The sequence below is a fragment of the Garra rufa genome, chromosome 1, assembly GCF_049309525.1.
Source record: "Garra rufa chromosome 1, GarRuf1.0, whole genome shotgun sequence".
Classification (NCBI taxonomy): Eukaryota; Metazoa; Chordata; class Actinopteri; order Cypriniformes; family Cyprinidae; genus Garra; species Garra rufa.
In genome coordinates, this window is record NC_133361.1 from 8,094,820 (window position 1) to 8,111,511 (window position 16,692).

Consider the following 16,692-nt stretch of genomic DNA (forward strand, 5'->3'; position numbering starts at 1 on the left):
ATGCGTTTCTTGTGGGAGGAGCTTCATTGAAGGTGAATTGCAGAATGGGAGGAGCTAATATCACTTACTGCAGATCGTTTTCACAACGCAATTTAAATAATTATATATATATATATATATATATATATATATATATAAAATTATTATAACAGTAGTATTAAGTAGTTAATTGATAAAGAACATTTATTTATGGAATTATTTTTGACAGCATCATTGTATGACATTTTTAGACAAGTGCTTAAAACTCTTAACAGTACTGTAGCTTTGCAGGTAGGTCTCTTGGAGCATCTTGGAGACGCTGTCACAGCTCTTCTGGATGATGATGAGAACAGATCCTGTGTGGAGCACTGGCTGTTGTGCAAACAAAAATGTCACTGGATTATCACAATTAATGGCAAAATTAATGTTTGGAAATGTAAACCGATATTTTCTACTGACACACTACAGCTAAATATAGAAATCACTGACTTAAAACCATATTTAGCTGGTGAAAATACTAGTGTTCTAATACTTTTGGCCACAACTGTAGGAAGTGGTGAGATGTAAAATGAGCATTTATTTCATGCCTCTGTGTTTATGTTCATAAAATACACTTAACTTAAAATGTTAGTTAAGTTGCAAGACTAAATGCCGTATAATTAACAGGTGGGGACCAACATGGTGGATTTGAGCCTTGGGTTGAGACAACGACATTTCTAGACCTTCACCATTGTTCCAGGCCATGCCATTGAAGCGGACTTGTTGCCTGGGAATTTCTCCACCTTGCAGTATATCATATTGATGGACATAAGTCTTCATGTGTGAAGTTTTTGAGGGCAAAAGTTTTTTTTTTTTTTTTTTTTGGCCACTTGTAACATGTTTTAAATTGAAAGTATTGTCTGGAGGACTCTTTGTTTGGCTTAGTTTTAATGGCACGATGTTTGGAATGATTCTAATGTGGTAATAATTCATTTTTGAGTGTTCTAGTGCTGTAACGTTGACAAAGAATAGCAATATATTGTGCCTTGTTTACAGTTGTGTGTTTAAAGAAACTGATCTACTAAAACCGTTATTTGTGTCTGCAAGGGTTGGACAAAATGTGTGACAGCTGCACCTATTTGAAAACTGTATTAAAAAAAAAATATGAAAACTCATTAAACTGACATTTACAGTTGCATTTTTTGTGTTGTGTAACTGTATTACAGAAAAACAATAATAATTTTACATTCTTTTGTGATTTATATATTTTTATCGGTAAATATAAAGGTAGCAAGGCAATTAGACAACAAATAACCCAATATTTAGGTAGTGTTTAACCCAGCAACACAGTTGGTTGGGTCAAATAAACAACCCAGCATTTTGGGTCAAATGGTTTAACCCAGCACTTGGGTCAAAACAACCCAACGCGTGTTCTGTCCCATAGTTACCCAGCAGCTGGGTTATGGTTGGGTTATTTTTTAACCCAGCACTTTTTAGAGTGTTGACACCAGATCTTCTGTAAATTGCCGCTTAAAGCTCATTTTATTGAAGACATCAGCATAATAAATGAGGTGAAAACAGGAACTATTGACATGAAATAAAGAGTCTTTTCAGCAGCTCTTAATATTGGTGAGCCTCAGATCACCAGTCATTCAACAAGACATTCAGGATCATTAGCAGATCATCTCATTTAATTCTGAATGCTTTCTGTTAGAAACTGATTATTTGAGTCAGCATATATGATAAAAGCTGTTTTATGCACTTCACATTGGGAGAAATAACAGTAATGTCTTTGTCTAACACTTAGGATAAAGACATTACTGTTATTTCTCACAATGCGACACGAATAAAACATCGATAATACAAAAACACAGTTAAAAGCTATCCTACAACACCATAGCCTACATGTCCATATGCATCTTAATATAGTTTTATAGTTTGATTTTGTTAATAACTACAATAATTGCACTAGAATAAGTACATTTTACCGTTTTTTACAGTCTTCTAAGGTGAGTTGAGCAGTTTGTTTGTTTGATTGTTTTCTATGGAACAATTTAAGAGAATCATGAATCTTATTTTAGTTGTTAAACTAAATTTAATTGTTTAATTGTTGTTTTCACTAGAACATACTGCTCCATGCAAACACAAAGCATTATTCCATGTAGTTTTCTTCGTCTCTTATTAGTGAGTTAAGAAAGATCTGTCTGTCACATGGATGGTCTGAGACGAGCGGATCCATATGCAGCATTTAATTGTACAGGCAAACAAACACCTTTAAAGGGGCAGGTGCTCAAAGTATAAAAAGGGCATCTGAAACAAAGCATTAAAGAGCCCCTCGGGTCCATCACCTCATTGTAGGCATCCAGTTACTTATGTATCAAGTAACAATGTCATTAATAAGACAAAAATATGCATTATTTGAAGTTTTAATTGCGTTTCAGGACTCAAACAACAGAATCAGTAATATTTGTTTCACTATAAAAGGGGCTCCATAAATATGGCTGTGCTCAAAACATCAGTACAGCAATACTGTTGTGACACATTCCTTGCTGATATGTGACCATGGACCACAAAACCAGTCATAAGTGATTTTTTTTTTTCCAAATTGAGTAAATAAGCTTTTCATTGATGTATGGTTTGTGATAGGACAATGTTTGTCTGTGATACAACTATTTGGAAACCTGGAAGCTGAGGGTGCAAAACAATCTAAATATTGAGAAAATCACCTTAAAAATTGTCCGAGTAAAGTTCTCAGCAATGCATATTACTAGTTTATGGTATATTTATGGCAGGAAATTAAAAAAATATCTTCATGGAACATGATCTTTACTTAATATCCTAATGATTTTTGGCATAAAAGAAATATATAATATATATTTTTGACCCATGCAATGTATTTTTGGCTATTGCTACAAATATTCCTGTGCTACTTAAGACTGGTTTTGTGGACCAGGGTCACATATATGTATTATTACAGTGGCCTCTAGCAGCCAATGCTGTGAAGCAGTTTTGAGAAAGAAACGGAACATAAAAGACCATTTTAATTAGGGCTGCACGATTTAGAGAAAAAATCTAATTGCGATTTTTCTGATCAAAATTGCGATTTGCGATTTAAAATGCGATTTACTACTATATAAGAGCTACAAGTTTGATATGGTGGTTTTAACAGCACCAAAGAAAGACCAAGCATAATCACAAAGTATGCTACACTGTTCTACTGTTTATTTAAAACCTCTTTAACATTGTTGTCATTTTTTAAATAAAGTTGTCATGACAAATTAAGAAAATAACTACAGTATCTTAAATAAAATTGAATTAACAATTAAAATGATATAATAAAATATTATTTAAATCTTTTAAAATAAAATATATAATATTATACAAAATTAATTAATAAAAATATTATATATTTTATTATATAAAATCCTAAAAGATTACATACATACATACATACATACATAAATAACATTATTTTATAACAAAATATAATTAAAATCTTTTAGGAATCCAAACACCCTGTAAACTATTTTACATTAGTAAAACACTGATGATAACCTGCATTAAGAGACACTTTGTTGGGAAGTTTAGCCGCTGCTCCCGCTCATCTTTTCCAAATGGCGTTACCGTTATTTGCTCAGTACACGCAGTAGAGACCTGCACTCCTACGAGAGTACAGCGGGACCCGACGCAAACGAATGCGGCGCGGAACATAACTTGATGGGAGAGTGCGGCTGTGTGGGACGCGGGAAAATAAAATGATTCGCGGGACTCCCGCAAAATAGAAATATCTAAACAAAATATTTAAAAAACAAAACATTGTTATTCATCTATTACACAAAAGCAGCAAGAACAACTAGTATACAACTTACAGCTATGATTAGTAAGCACAGGGATAGGCAGTCATCAGAGGTGTTTAAGTTAGAATCCACTCACTGCTCAAATGTTCTTGCACAGTGCTGAATATTGCGTGCTCACGAATTAAAACACACGAAGTGTAGACATTGTGAAAGATTCACTGTGCATACTATTCATTGTAGAGCTTGATAAGTTCGCGTATAAACTGAGATATCAGCTTTAAATGAGCTGTGTCTGCTTGCATTTTCTGTTAAGAATAACAGTGGTTTGTGAATGTTGATGCTTAGCCTATAGGCTATAACAAATATTTTTATCGGGGAAGTTTATGCTGGGGTTTTGTGAAACTTACGAGATCTGTTTCAAGTAAATTCAATTGATGTAGCTACTGAAAAAACAACAACTATAAAGGTTACTTTTATTCGGGCTTTTGCGGACAGAAGCGGGACAAAACATGAATGTCGAGGCGGGAACGGAACGAGATAAACATATTTCTGCGGATGCAGGACTGAAAAATACGTCCTGTGCAGTGTGCACGTCTCTACATGCAGTGTTAAAATGCCCCCTATTGGTTAAACTCTGCATCAAACGTAATATAAGCATGAAGATGTAATATGCACATGAAGCGACCTGTCAAAAACGATTTATATGCTTGTTACCACAGTTGATAATTAATCGAAATAATCGCAGCTCTTGCGATTTGAAAATCGCACCCTTTCAAATCGCGATTTCGGTTTAAAAACGATTAATCGTGCAGCCCTAATTTTAATGTTCAAAAGATAAAAAATATTTTCCTTGGACCTATTCATTTTGATTAGAAATTGTTGTGTATTAAATTGTCAAACCTAAAGATTTTCTTCTCTCTGTTAAAACTACAATTATAAAATCACTTTTTTTCATATGTAAAAACATTCACAATCACAATTGACCACAAAAGTTGTTGATAATATATAAAACGTAAATGTATTCATAAAAAGGTAACATTTATTAATGACTCAAAGCAAAAGTGATCATTAACTACTGAAAGTAAAAGTGAAAACTAATGAGACTGATCACTCTTCTACAAATTTACAAGTAGGCATGGGTATACATGACCAGCATATTTTATTCTGCCAGAGATACACAAAAAAAAAAAAAAACTGCTGGATGAAACACTTCCTATAAGCAGTGCAGTGACAAGGTTATTTTCCAGTGTGGATCCTCGCATGTGTTTTCAGATTTGATGTCTGAGTGAATCTCTTGTCACAGTGTGAACACTTATAAGGTCTCTCTCCAGTGTGGATCCTCTCGTGTGTTTTCAGGTCTCCTGACTTACTGAATCTCTTGTCACAGTGTGAACACTCATACGGTTTTTCTCCAGTGTGAATCCTCTCATGTGTTCTCAGATGTACTGACTGACTGAATCTCTTGTCACAGTGTGAACACTTATAAGGTTTCTCTCCAGTGTGGGTTCTCTCATGTATTTTCAGATTCGATGACAGACTGAATCTCTTGTTGCAGTGTGAACACTGATAAGGTTTCTCTCCTGTGTGGATCATCCCATGTGTTTTTAGATTTGATGATCGACTAAATCTCTTGTCACAGTGTGAACACTTATAAGGTTTCTCTCCTGAGTGGATCCTCTCATGTGTTTTCAGGTCTCCTGACTGACTGAATCTCTTGTAACAGTGTGAACACTCATAGGGTTTATCTCCAGTGTGGATCATCTCATGTGTTTTCAGATTCGATGATAGACTGAATCTCTTGTCGCAGTGTGAACACTGATAAGGTTTTTCTTCTGTGTGGATCATCTCATGTGTTTTCAGATGTGTTGACCGACTAAATCTCTTGTCACAGTGTGAACACTTATAAGGTTTTTCTCCTGTGTGGATCCTCTCATGTATTTTCAGGTCTCCTGAACTAATGAATCTCTTGTTGCAGTGTGAACACTCATGGGGTTTCTCTATAGTCTTTATTTTTAAATAGGTTGCTGAACTAAAAGTAATTTCACACTTAGAGCACAAGTATTCTCTCACACCAGTATGTATATTCTGATATACATTTAAATGTTGTGGATGCCAAAAACTCTTGCCACACAACTGGCATGAATGCGTCTTCTCCTTCGTATGAACTTTCAAGTGTTTCCTCAGACCTGAAGCCCATAAATATATTTTACCACATCGATCACATGTGTGTCGCTTATCTCTAGTGTGGATGTTCATGTGCTCCTTAAGGTATGATAAGACTGCGAAACTTTTCCCACATTGATCACAAGTGTACGGTTTCTCTCCAGTATGAATTCTCATGTGATACTGAAGACCTGTTTTGAGTGTGAAACTCTTTCCACACTGAGTGCAGGTGAAACATTTCTTGGCACTTCTTTTCTTTATATCTTTCTGTTTGGTTTGAGAGCAACTCAAAGGTTTTTCTTCACAACTGACATGGATTTTCTTCTCAACTTGATTTGATTCTACTTCCTCCTTTTTTTCTTCAATTAACTCTGAAATAAAAGTGAAAAGTAACTTTTTAAAACCTGAGTAATGTGAACATAAAACTAAATTCTGATGTAACAGTGAAATTACTTTTTCATAATCACAAAATTCATAACACTTTTTTGCAACAATAAGTGCAGTTACTAAAATGTTATGTTTATTTACTGGTGATACACATTTGACAGTAAAGCACTGAGCTTGAGTTGGGAAGCATGCAAAATGTAATTTTCATGTAGAAAATCAATATATTCTATTCTTACTAAATGTATTTTTCTTCTATAGCATTGTATTGTAGTATATTATATTGTATATTATTAACAAACCCCCAGGTGTCTATTGGGAAAAATATTAAATATTTTTACATGTTTGATCAACTACACAAACATACGTTTTGTAGAAAAAAGTGTATGCTATTACTTGCTGCTCCATCTACATTATTCAACAGATTTTTCTGTTCAAAGATTGTTTCTATTACAACGAACTGAATCTAATCTGCCTGAAACTGTCAGTATTATAAAAGCTTTTGAAACCCTTAAAGTGAATGAACATCAAACACCAACCTTCATGTTTCTCGTGTTTTATTCTCAAGGGTTCTGGTTCTTCGTATTGTATACTTAAGGGTTCTGGTTCCTCTTGTTTAATTCTCAAGGGTTCTGATTCCTCTTGTTTTATTCTCAAGGGTTCTTGTTCCTCTTGTTTTATTCTCCAGGGTTCTGGTTCCTCTTGTTTTATTCTCCAGAGTTCTGGTTCACTTAGGTTCTCCTCACTCTCCTCTTTAACAAACACCATCTTCACAGCAGTTCAGCTAATACTCCTCCAGATATTCCTGCTTGCTTCACAACTTTTCCATGCGTTTACTGAATTGTTTTTTTTTTTTTAGAGAAACTACAATTTTATCAGTTTGTATTAAAGCCGCATCATGACAAAACAACAGAGAACACGGTGAAACTAACTTTCTTCCTCTGAGGTTTAGTGGTGTTTGGTAAACAGACGTATGAGTTTTAGCGCCACCCGCTGGACTGGAGTGTGAAACGGCGAAAGGAGGAAATAATACGAAAAAAAAAAAAATACTTAGTGCGTGTAGGCCTACTATGTTAAATTCCGTTAACGAAAGATGCACTATATAACACAGATTTTATCTTTATTAAAGCACTAAACTAACATGACTTCAACAAAATATTCGTATGTATTTTTACATACATTAAAAAAGAATATGTATTACACTTTAAGGATAACATTTGTTTCTTACCACTGAATTGACGCTGTGCTTCCCTCTTTTGGTCAGTAAACGAAAACGTCTCGGATAAAATCATGGTTTCTTCAATTAGACGTGTCAAATATCCCTAAAATAACAATATTTACTCTCGTATATATTAGAAAAGTAATTGTGCATTTAGAGCTCAATCAACGAACGTTAGTCAGTCAGTAAAACGAAATGACCGTTTTTTTTTAATTACTACATTTAAATTCAAACGTACTTCATGACCGTTAAACAGTACGTTCTACACAGAGCCATAAAGACACTTGCGACACGCTTTGATCTCGCCGCCGCGCGTTCAAGTTCCAAGCAAGTCCGCGCTGTCAGTGTGTTTGAATGGGTTTAAGTAGCATTATTTGCAGCAATTTCGAGTAATTATTAACACATGATGGGCATTGATAACTTCTCTGAATACGCTTTTCAATCGCATTTCATTTCTGGGGAGTGATAAAGATTTATATGTTCTCATACTCGTTGGCAGTTAAATGTGACTTAAGTACTTTAAGTGTAACTTATATTACAATTATTTAATTGTATACATAGTTCAGTTCTATTTAGTAAATATTTTGAGCAGTTTTTTTTTTTTTTTTTGTACTAAATAATATGTGCAATAATGATCCTGACCATTTAAAAGGTGACCTTTTCTAATATAGTATTTATAATACAGTTAATGTAATATTTAAGGTGAAATACATCTGAATGTGTATTTGGACATGATCAAACACTCTTTTTTATATATGTTTCGATTTATCGATTTAATGTTTAAAAAAAAAAGTATTTTACATGTGTTTTATGATATTCAAATATACAACTTAAGTGAATAGTATAAAAGGCAAGCAAAAATCAGAGGTGGCTAGTAACGAATTACATTTACTTCGTCACATTTACTTGAGCAAATTTTTGGGGTAACTAGTACTTTTAGAGTATATTTAAAGATAGGTACTTTTACTCTTACTCATGGCCGCTGCTGGCCAAATGGGTGCCCTAAGCAGAAATTTACTTTTGTCCCCCTCCCCCAAATATTACGGAAGTAAAAAAAAAAAAAAAAAGACTAAAAACTATCTTTGCTCAGATGCAAGTGCCCTTCTGTCAGAGGGCACCTGCAGGTCCTAAAAACTCCTCAATTTAGTTGCATCAAATTTAATTTTTATGTTAAATAGTATAAGAATATACTTAATTATATAATTTAGGAGGTCGTACATTTGGGGACGGAAAGACGAGAATCGTGATAGGGCTGGATTAAACTTCAAAAGGCAATGATGTCATTAAATAAATCTGCATACTGTAGGTTTCAAATCAAAACGCGGCACTGATGTCTTTATATGAATGTATCTGAAGGGAACCCACTGTCCTCAGAAATATGTTGTTGTCATTTTCATTTATTGCCTGATAAACAGCGCTAATGCTGATTTGTATACAGCATTTACTAGGGAAACCTTAATATTTCAGTGCTCTTAAAGCGCCCCCTTGTGACAGAGAATGACTTTTCTTTTTCCAAATTTTTTCAGCTCTTTATGGTCAAATTATTGCACTTAACGACCTACGTTGTTATGCAGCAAACACAGAGTTGTAAATGTGAAAGAAGTTAATGTATCTTCTAAAAATCTAAACAAATAAGACAGTAATATTTATGTTTTAAATAAATATAATAAATGATAAAGTCGATTTATCCCTTTTAATGGTATAAAGGCTGAAATTCCATTGTATAAGATATTTTGTTTTGTTTTGTTTTGTGTGAAGCTGTATCTGAATTATAAATCATGCCATTTTATGCCTTATTCTACCGTACGTTGTCAAATCCTACTCATACTTTTCATTTTACTTCTGCGGCTGTTAAAAAGGGCCACAAATTGCCTTAAATTGATATTTAAAATATTTTAAATAGTGAAATAAAATTCCTTCCTTAATATGTTTGTTTTATTTCTATACTCTGCAGTAAAGCCTGTTGTCTACAATCTTACAATACCTTACAAATTGTACAAAACAATAAAATACAAAGTGAAACAAATATTACTGATTCTGTTGTTTGAGTTCTGAAACGCAATTAAAACTTCAAATAATGCATAATTTGTCTTATTAATGACATTGCTACTTGCTACATAAGTAACTGGAGGCCTACAATGAGGTGATGGACCCTAGGGACTCTTTAATGCCTTTCAGATGCCTTTTTTATACTTTGAGCACCTGCCCCTTTAAAGGTCTCTGCACGGCCCTGCTGATAAACATTAGACTTTCATATATTTTAGATTCATTACACACTAACTGAAGTAGTTCAAGGCTTTTATTGCTTTTATATTTATGATTTTGGCATACAGCTCATGAAAACCCAAATTCCTATCTAAAAAAATTAGCATATTTCATCCGACCAATAAAGGAAAAGTGTTTTTAATACAAAAAAAGTCAACCTTCAAATACTTATGTTCAGTTATGCACTCAATGCTTGGTCGGGAATCCTTTTGCAGAAATGACTGCTTCAATGCGGCGTGGCATGGAGGCAATCAGCCTGTGGTAGGGTTACCACTTTTAATACCCAAAAATAAGGGACGCATTATCTCAAAAATGCTGCAGTAAAAAGGTTTCATATGAGTTGTGCATATAATATGGGACGTCCTGAATAAGAACTGATCATTGTTTTTTTCCTACTTTTTAGAAATGGGGTCTATATACCCCGTTAAAATGTAATCATGTCCCATATCTCAAAAATGCTGCAGTAAAAAGGTTTCATATGAGTTTTGCATATAATATGGGCCGTCCTGAATAAGAACTGATCATTGTTTTTTTCTACTTATTAGACTCTAAAGTCTAATAATGTCCCATTTCTCAGAAAAGAACCGTCAAGTACATCAATAAATAAAACGGATATTAAAGCAGAAATGCAAATAAATAAGTAAGTAAAAATTCACGAGCATTTTGTAGTATTATCTCTCAGTCCTGGGCGTCTAAATGAAAAGCGCTCTGCAAGCGCGTTCTCTCTGTGTTGTTTCTGAAACTACCGTAATCACTATAATATGCGCGCACACTTAAAATCAATCGCGGCTGGCTTGACCGTGTTTGACTGAACCGCGGCTGGCTTTACCGCAGTGATTATTTGCATGAGACGCTGCTTTAAAAAAAATTATAAAAAATACGGGACAAAACCCGTCCCGTATTGATTCAAAACGGGACGCGCAATTTCATTCTCAAATACGGGACGATTCCGTATTTTAAGGGACGGGTGGCAACCCTAGCCTGTGGCACTGCTGAGGTGTTATGGAGGCCCAGGATACTTCGATAGCGGCCTTAAGATCATCCAGAGTGTTGGGTCTTGCGTCTCTCAACTTTCTTTTCACAATATCCCAGATTCTCTATGGGGTTCAGGTCAGGAGAGTTGCCAGGCCAATTGAGCACAGTAATACCATGGTCAGTAAACCATTTACCAGTGGTTTTGGCACTGTGAGCAGGTGCCAGGTCGTGCTGAAAAATGAAATCTTCCTCTCCATAAAGCTTTTCAGCAGATGGAAGCATGAAGTGCTCCAAAATCTCCTGATAGCTAGCTGCATTGACCCTGCCCTTGATAAAACACAGTGGACCAACACCAGCAGCTGACATGGCACCCCAGACCATCACTGACTGTGGGTACTAGACACTGGACTTCAGGCATTTTGGCATTTCCCTCTCCCCAGTCTTCCTCCAGACTCTGGCACCTTGATTTACGAATGACATGCAAAATTTGCTTTCATCCGAAAAAAATACTTTGGACCACTAAGCAACAGTCCAGTGCTGCTTCTCTGTAGCCCAGGTCAGGCGCTTCTGCCGCTGTTTCTGGTTCAAAAGTGGCTTGACCTGGGGATGTTTCTACTCCAGACTCAGTCCACTGCTTCCGCAGGTCCCCCAAGGTCTGGAATCGGTCCTTCTCCACAATCTTCCTCAGGGTCCGGTCACCTCTTCTCGTTGTGCAGCGTTTTCCGTCACACTTTTTCCTTCCCACAGACTTCCCACTGAGGTGCCTTGATACAGCACTCTGGGAACAGCCTATTAGTTCAGAAATGTCTTTCTGTGTCTTACCCTCTTGCTTGAGGGTGTCAATAATGGCCTTCTGGACAGCAGCCAGGTCGGCAGTCTTACCCATGATTGCGGTTTTGAGTAATGAACCAGGCTGGGAATTTTTAAAAGCCTCAGGAATCTTTTGCAGGTGTTTAGAGTTAATTAGTTGATTCAGATGATTAGGTTTATAGCTCGCTTAGAGAACCTTTTCATGATATGCTAATTTTTTTGGGATAGGAATTTTGGGTTTTCATGAGCTGTATGCCAAAATCATCAATATTAAAACAATAAAGGGCTTGAACTACTTCAGTTAGTGTGTACTGAATCTAAAATGTATGAAAGTCTAATGTTTATCAGTACATTACAGAAAATAATGAACTTTATCACAATATACTAATTTTTGGAAAAGGACCTGTATTGTCTGTGGTTACATGTTAATTTTCTAACACCAGTCAGGAGCATTGCTCCTAATTTCACAGCATGTAGAAAATACTATGACAAAGTCTCTCAATTCAATTCAAAATTTTATTTATAAATTCAAAACAAAGCCCAAAAGATCATGGCTTTTAACTATTAAAACTACAATTATAAAAACCACTTTTTTCATATGCAAATACAATCAGTGTCACACCCCCGGGACTTTCTTGTTGGTTTTTCCCATTTTCCCCTGCAGTTCTGAGTGTTTTTGGTTTCTCCCTTATTGTCTGCACCTGTGTCTGTAATTAGTCTGTCTATTTAAGGTGTGTTTTCCCAGTACTCTTGTCGGTCTTTGATGTTAAATGGATGTTTTCCCCATGTGTTCCCGTGTCTACCTGTATTCCGTTGGATTTATAAAAATATACGTCTTTTTATTACGCCGTTGTTCGTGTGTTCCTGCCTAATCCGTGAGAATCAGTTGACCACAAAAGTTGTTGATAATATATAAAAAGTAAATGTATTAAATACATAAAAACATAAAAAGGTAACATTTAATAATGACTCAAAGCAAAAGTGATCATTAACTACTGAAAGTAAAAGTGAAAACTAATGAGACTGATCCCTCTCCTACAAATTTACAAGTAGGCATGGGTATACATAACCAGTATGTTTTATTCTGACAGAGATACACAAAAAACAAACAAACTTCCTATATGCAGTGCAGTGACAATGTTATTTTCCAGTGTGGATCCTCTCATGTGTTTTCAGATTTGAAAACTGATTGAACCTTTTGTCACAATGTGAACACTTATAAGGTTTATCTCCAGTGTGGATCCTCTCATGTGTTTTCAGATTCGATGACAGACTGAATCTCTTGTCACAGTGTGAACACTTATAAGGTTTCTCTCCAGTGTGGATCATCTCATGTGCTTTCAGATTCGATGACCGACTGAATCTCTTGTCACAGTGTGAACACTTATAAGGTTTCTCTCCAGTGTGGATCCTGTCATGTATTTTCAGTTCTACTGACTTACTGAATCTCTTGTCACAGTGTGAACACTTATAAGGTTTTTCTCCTGTGTGGGTCCTCTCGTGTATTTTCAGGCCTCCTGACTGATTAAATCTCCTGTCACAGTATGAACACTCATAAGGTTTTTCTCCAGTGTGGATCCTCTCATGTATTTTCAGGCCTCCTGAACTAATGAATCTCTTGTTGCAGTGTGAACACTCATAATGTTTCTCTATAGTCTTCATTTTTAAATAGGTTTCTGAAGTAAAAGTCTTTTCACACTTATAACACAAGTATTCTCTCACACCAGTATGTATATTCTGATATACATTTAAATGTTGTGGATGCCAAAAACTCTTGCCACACAAATGACATGAATGCGGCTTCTCCTTCGTATGAACTTTCAAGTGTTTCCTCAGACCTGAAGCCCATAAATATATTTTACCACATTGATCACATGTGTGTCGCTTATCTCTAGTGTGGATGTTCATGTGCTCCTTAAGGTTTGATGAGACTGTAAAACTTTTCCCACATTGATCACAAGTGTACGGTTTCTCTCCAGTATGAATTCTCATGTGATACTGAAGACCTGTTTTGAGTGTGAAACTCTTTCCACACTGAGTGCAGGTGAAACATTTATTGGCTCTTCTTTTCTTTACATCTTTCTGTTTGGTTTGAGAGCAACTCAAAGGTTTTTCTTCAGTTCTGACATGGATTTTCTCCTCAACTTGATTTGATTCTACTTCCTCCTTTTTTTCTTCAATTAACTCTGAAATAAAAGTGAAAAGTAACTTTTTAAAATCTGAGTAATGTGAACATGAAACTAAATTCTGATGTAACAGTGAAATTACTTTTTCATAATCATAAAATGCATAAACCTTTTTTGCAAAAATAAGTGCAGTTACTAAAATGCTACGTTTATTTCTTGGTAATACACATTTGACAGTAAAGCACTGAGCTTGAGTTGGGAAGCATGCAAAATGTACTTTTATTAAATCTAATTTTCATATAGAAAATCAATTTATTCTATTCTTACTAAATGTAATCTTGTTCTTCTATAGGATTGTATTGTAGAATATTATATTGTATAATAACAAACCCCATGTGTCTATAGGGAAAACTATTAAATATTTTTACATGTTTGATCAACTACACAAACATACGTTTTGTTGAAAAAAGTGTATCCTATTACTTGCTGCTCCGTCTACATTATTCAACAGGTTGTTCTGTTCAAAGATTGTTTCTATTACAACAAACTGAATCTAATCTGCTTGAAACTGTCAGTATGATTCAAGCTTTTGTAAGCCTTAAAGTGAATGAAGATCAAACACCAACCTTCATGTTCCTCGTGTTTTATTCTGAAGGGTTCTGGTTCTTCATATTGTATACTAAAGGGTTCTTGTTCCTCCTGTTTTATTCTCAAGGGTGCTGGCTCCTCTTGTTTTATTCTCCAGGATTCTGGCTCATCTTGTTTTATTCTCCAGGATTCTGGCTCCTCTTGTTTTATTCTCCAGGATTCTGGCTCCTCTTGTTTTATTCTCCAGGATTCTGGCTCCTCTTGTTTTATTCTCCAGGACTCTGGTTCACTCGAGTTCTCCTCAATCTCCTCTTTAACAAACACCATATTCACAGCAGCAGATCTCAGTTAAGCTGATACTCCTCCAGATATTCCTGCTTACTTCAAAACTTTTTCATGCATTTACTGACCAGATTAAAAAACTAATTGTGTTTTTTTTTTTTTTTTTTTTTTTTTTTTTACAGAAACTACAATTCTATCAGTTTGTATTAAAGCCGCATGAGGACAAAACAACAGAGAACACGGTGAAACTAATCTTCTTCCTCTGAGGTTTAATGGTGTTTGACAAACAAACGTATGTGTTTTAGCGCCACCCGCTGGACTGGAGTATGAAACGGCGAAAGGAGGAAATAATGCGGGAAAAATTATGCGTATACTACCATGTTAAATTCCGTTAATGAAAGATGCGCCATATAACCCAGATTTTATGTTTATTAAAGCACTACACTAACATGACTTCAACAAAATAGCCTAATATTTACATTATCTCATGTATGCTTGTCTAAAATCAGGGATTAAAAACGAATTGGCTCCAAGCAGGGCCGGCTCCAGGCATATAGCTGGAGACTGCCCCAACAGTAATAAAATAACACTAGAAAATTGCAGCTTTTTTCCTTTTATTAGCCGAATGCAACAAGCGCTGAATTCACGTGGAGGCGTCTGTTGAGTAAAAGCAGAGACTGACAACGAGCAAAAACAGGTATGGTTTCTCTTTAATGTGAACCTTCTCATAGTCTGCTGAAGTAAAAGTCTTTTCACACTTAGAGCACATGTATTTTCTCTCTACAGTATGTATATTCTGATACTCTTTTAAAGTTTGTACATGCCAAACATTCTCACCACAAAAACCACATTCTCACCACGTTAAGCGCCCCCCATAGAAGTCCATAAGGAAACAGTTAACGTGGTTTAATGTATCTTAACAACGACTGAGGAAAACCAAATTTCTGTCAAATGTTCCATATAATAAACACTTGCTGCTGTCAAAAGAATGAGCTCTTATTCAGCGTATAAGCGTTATTTCCCTTAGAAGTCAGCTTAACGTTGACGCTTCGACAAACTGAGAACATTGTAATTGTGTTCAGTTTAATTTTGTAAGAAGCATGAAAGTTAAGAGAGGTAGCCTACATTTAATCCTGTCTCAGCTGTCTCTATTGATCAGTCCTTGGCGCAGATCTCAGTGAAGTTCTCACGCTTAAAAAAGAAATAACCACCAAAACTATGCCATTCGTTGGTGCTCGATTTGTGCTGTTAAAATGAGAGACAAATATATTTCCCCTTCTTAGAAATAACAAAAATAATTCGGGGCAGTGATGTCATTCTCCACCCTTTTTAGCTTGGCAGCAGAGTTTAAAAATAAATGTATTGTTGCCAACCGGCTCCGTTTTTTTGTGGTCGATTGTCCCGATAGAATAGAATGAACAGTCTATTTATTTCTTCACCGTAAAACATTACACATTTCTGGAGAAAAGGTGATGGCACGCAAAGTTGGTCCAAATTCATGACTTCTTTCTTTATTATAAGTAAAATTTGACAGAAGTTGTTAAAGTACGCTAAACCAGGCTAAGCTGAGTCCTTATAATGGACTTCTATGGTGGACGCGTAACTTGATATTATTCTCTTTACATGCTGCGCGTTATTTTGGCAGCAGAAAGTTGTTTTTTTATTTTTTTATTATTTTTTTTTTTATGGGGAATAACGCGTAACATATTATTCACTATACGCTGAATAAGAGCTTATTCTTTTGACAGCAGCAAGTGTTTATTATTTGTAACATTTGATAGAAATTTGGTTTTCTCCAGTCGTTGTTAAGATACGTTAAACCACGTTAAGCTGTTTCATTATGGATTTCTATGAGGGACGCTTAACGTGATATTATTCACTTCGTATGCTGAATAAGAGCTCATTCTTTTGACAGCAGTCAGAAGTGTTTATTACAAGTAAAATGTGGCAGAGGTTTGGTTTTCCCCGGTCGTTGTTGAGATAGGCTACGTTAAGCCACGTTAAAGCGTTTTTTATAATGGACATCTATGGGGGGCCGCGTCATAGTTGGGTGAAAAGGGGGACTGAATTACCAGGACCCCAAATGGGGGGAGGGCCCCTGAGGAGTGAAATTTTATTTTCCTTT

General features: G+C 35.5%; 2 protein-coding genes across 2 annotated transcripts; both read right to left on the reverse strand.

Moving 5' to 3' along the window:
• Positions 1-4,636: 4,636 nt before the first annotated feature.
• LOC141329422 (uncharacterized) lies at positions 4,637-7,055 on the reverse strand. Its single transcript, XM_073835464.1, has 2 exons — positions 6,842-7,055; positions 4,637-6,289 (listed from the first exon to the last, which is right to left on the reverse strand). Exon 2 carries the CDS (start codon positions 6,093-6,095, stop codon positions 4,992-4,994), a length of 1,104 nt encoding a protein of 367 aa, XP_073691565.1. The 5' UTR covers positions 6,096-6,289; positions 6,842-7,055; the 3' UTR covers positions 4,637-4,991.
• Positions 7,056-12,087: 5,032 nt separating this feature from the next.
• Positions 12,088-14,793, reverse strand: LOC141329130 (uncharacterized). The gene is made up of 2 exons (XM_073835444.1): positions 14,324-14,793; positions 12,088-13,757 (listed from the first exon to the last, which is right to left on the reverse strand). The coding sequence occupies exons 1-2, from the start codon at positions 14,610-14,612 to the stop codon at positions 12,712-12,714; spliced, it is 1,335 nt and encodes a 444-aa protein (XP_073691545.1). The 5' UTR covers positions 14,613-14,793; the 3' UTR covers positions 12,088-12,711.
• Between the last annotated feature and the right edge of the window lie 1,899 nt (positions 14,794-16,692).

Bases quoted from the DNA above. Each gene is read 5' to 3' on its own strand.
- LOC141329422 (XM_073835464.1), bottom strand. From the start codon at position 6,095: ATGAGAATTCATACTGGAGAGAAACCGTACACTTGTGATCAATGTGGG.
- LOC141329130 (XM_073835444.1), bottom strand. From the start codon at position 14,612: ATGGTGTTTGTTAAAGAGGAGATTGAGGAGAACTCGAGTGAACCAGAG. The intron at 13,758-14,323 runs GTTGGTGTTTGA...CTTTTATTTCAG, and splicing joins AAAACACGAGGAACATGAAG to AGTTAATTGAAGAAAAAAAG.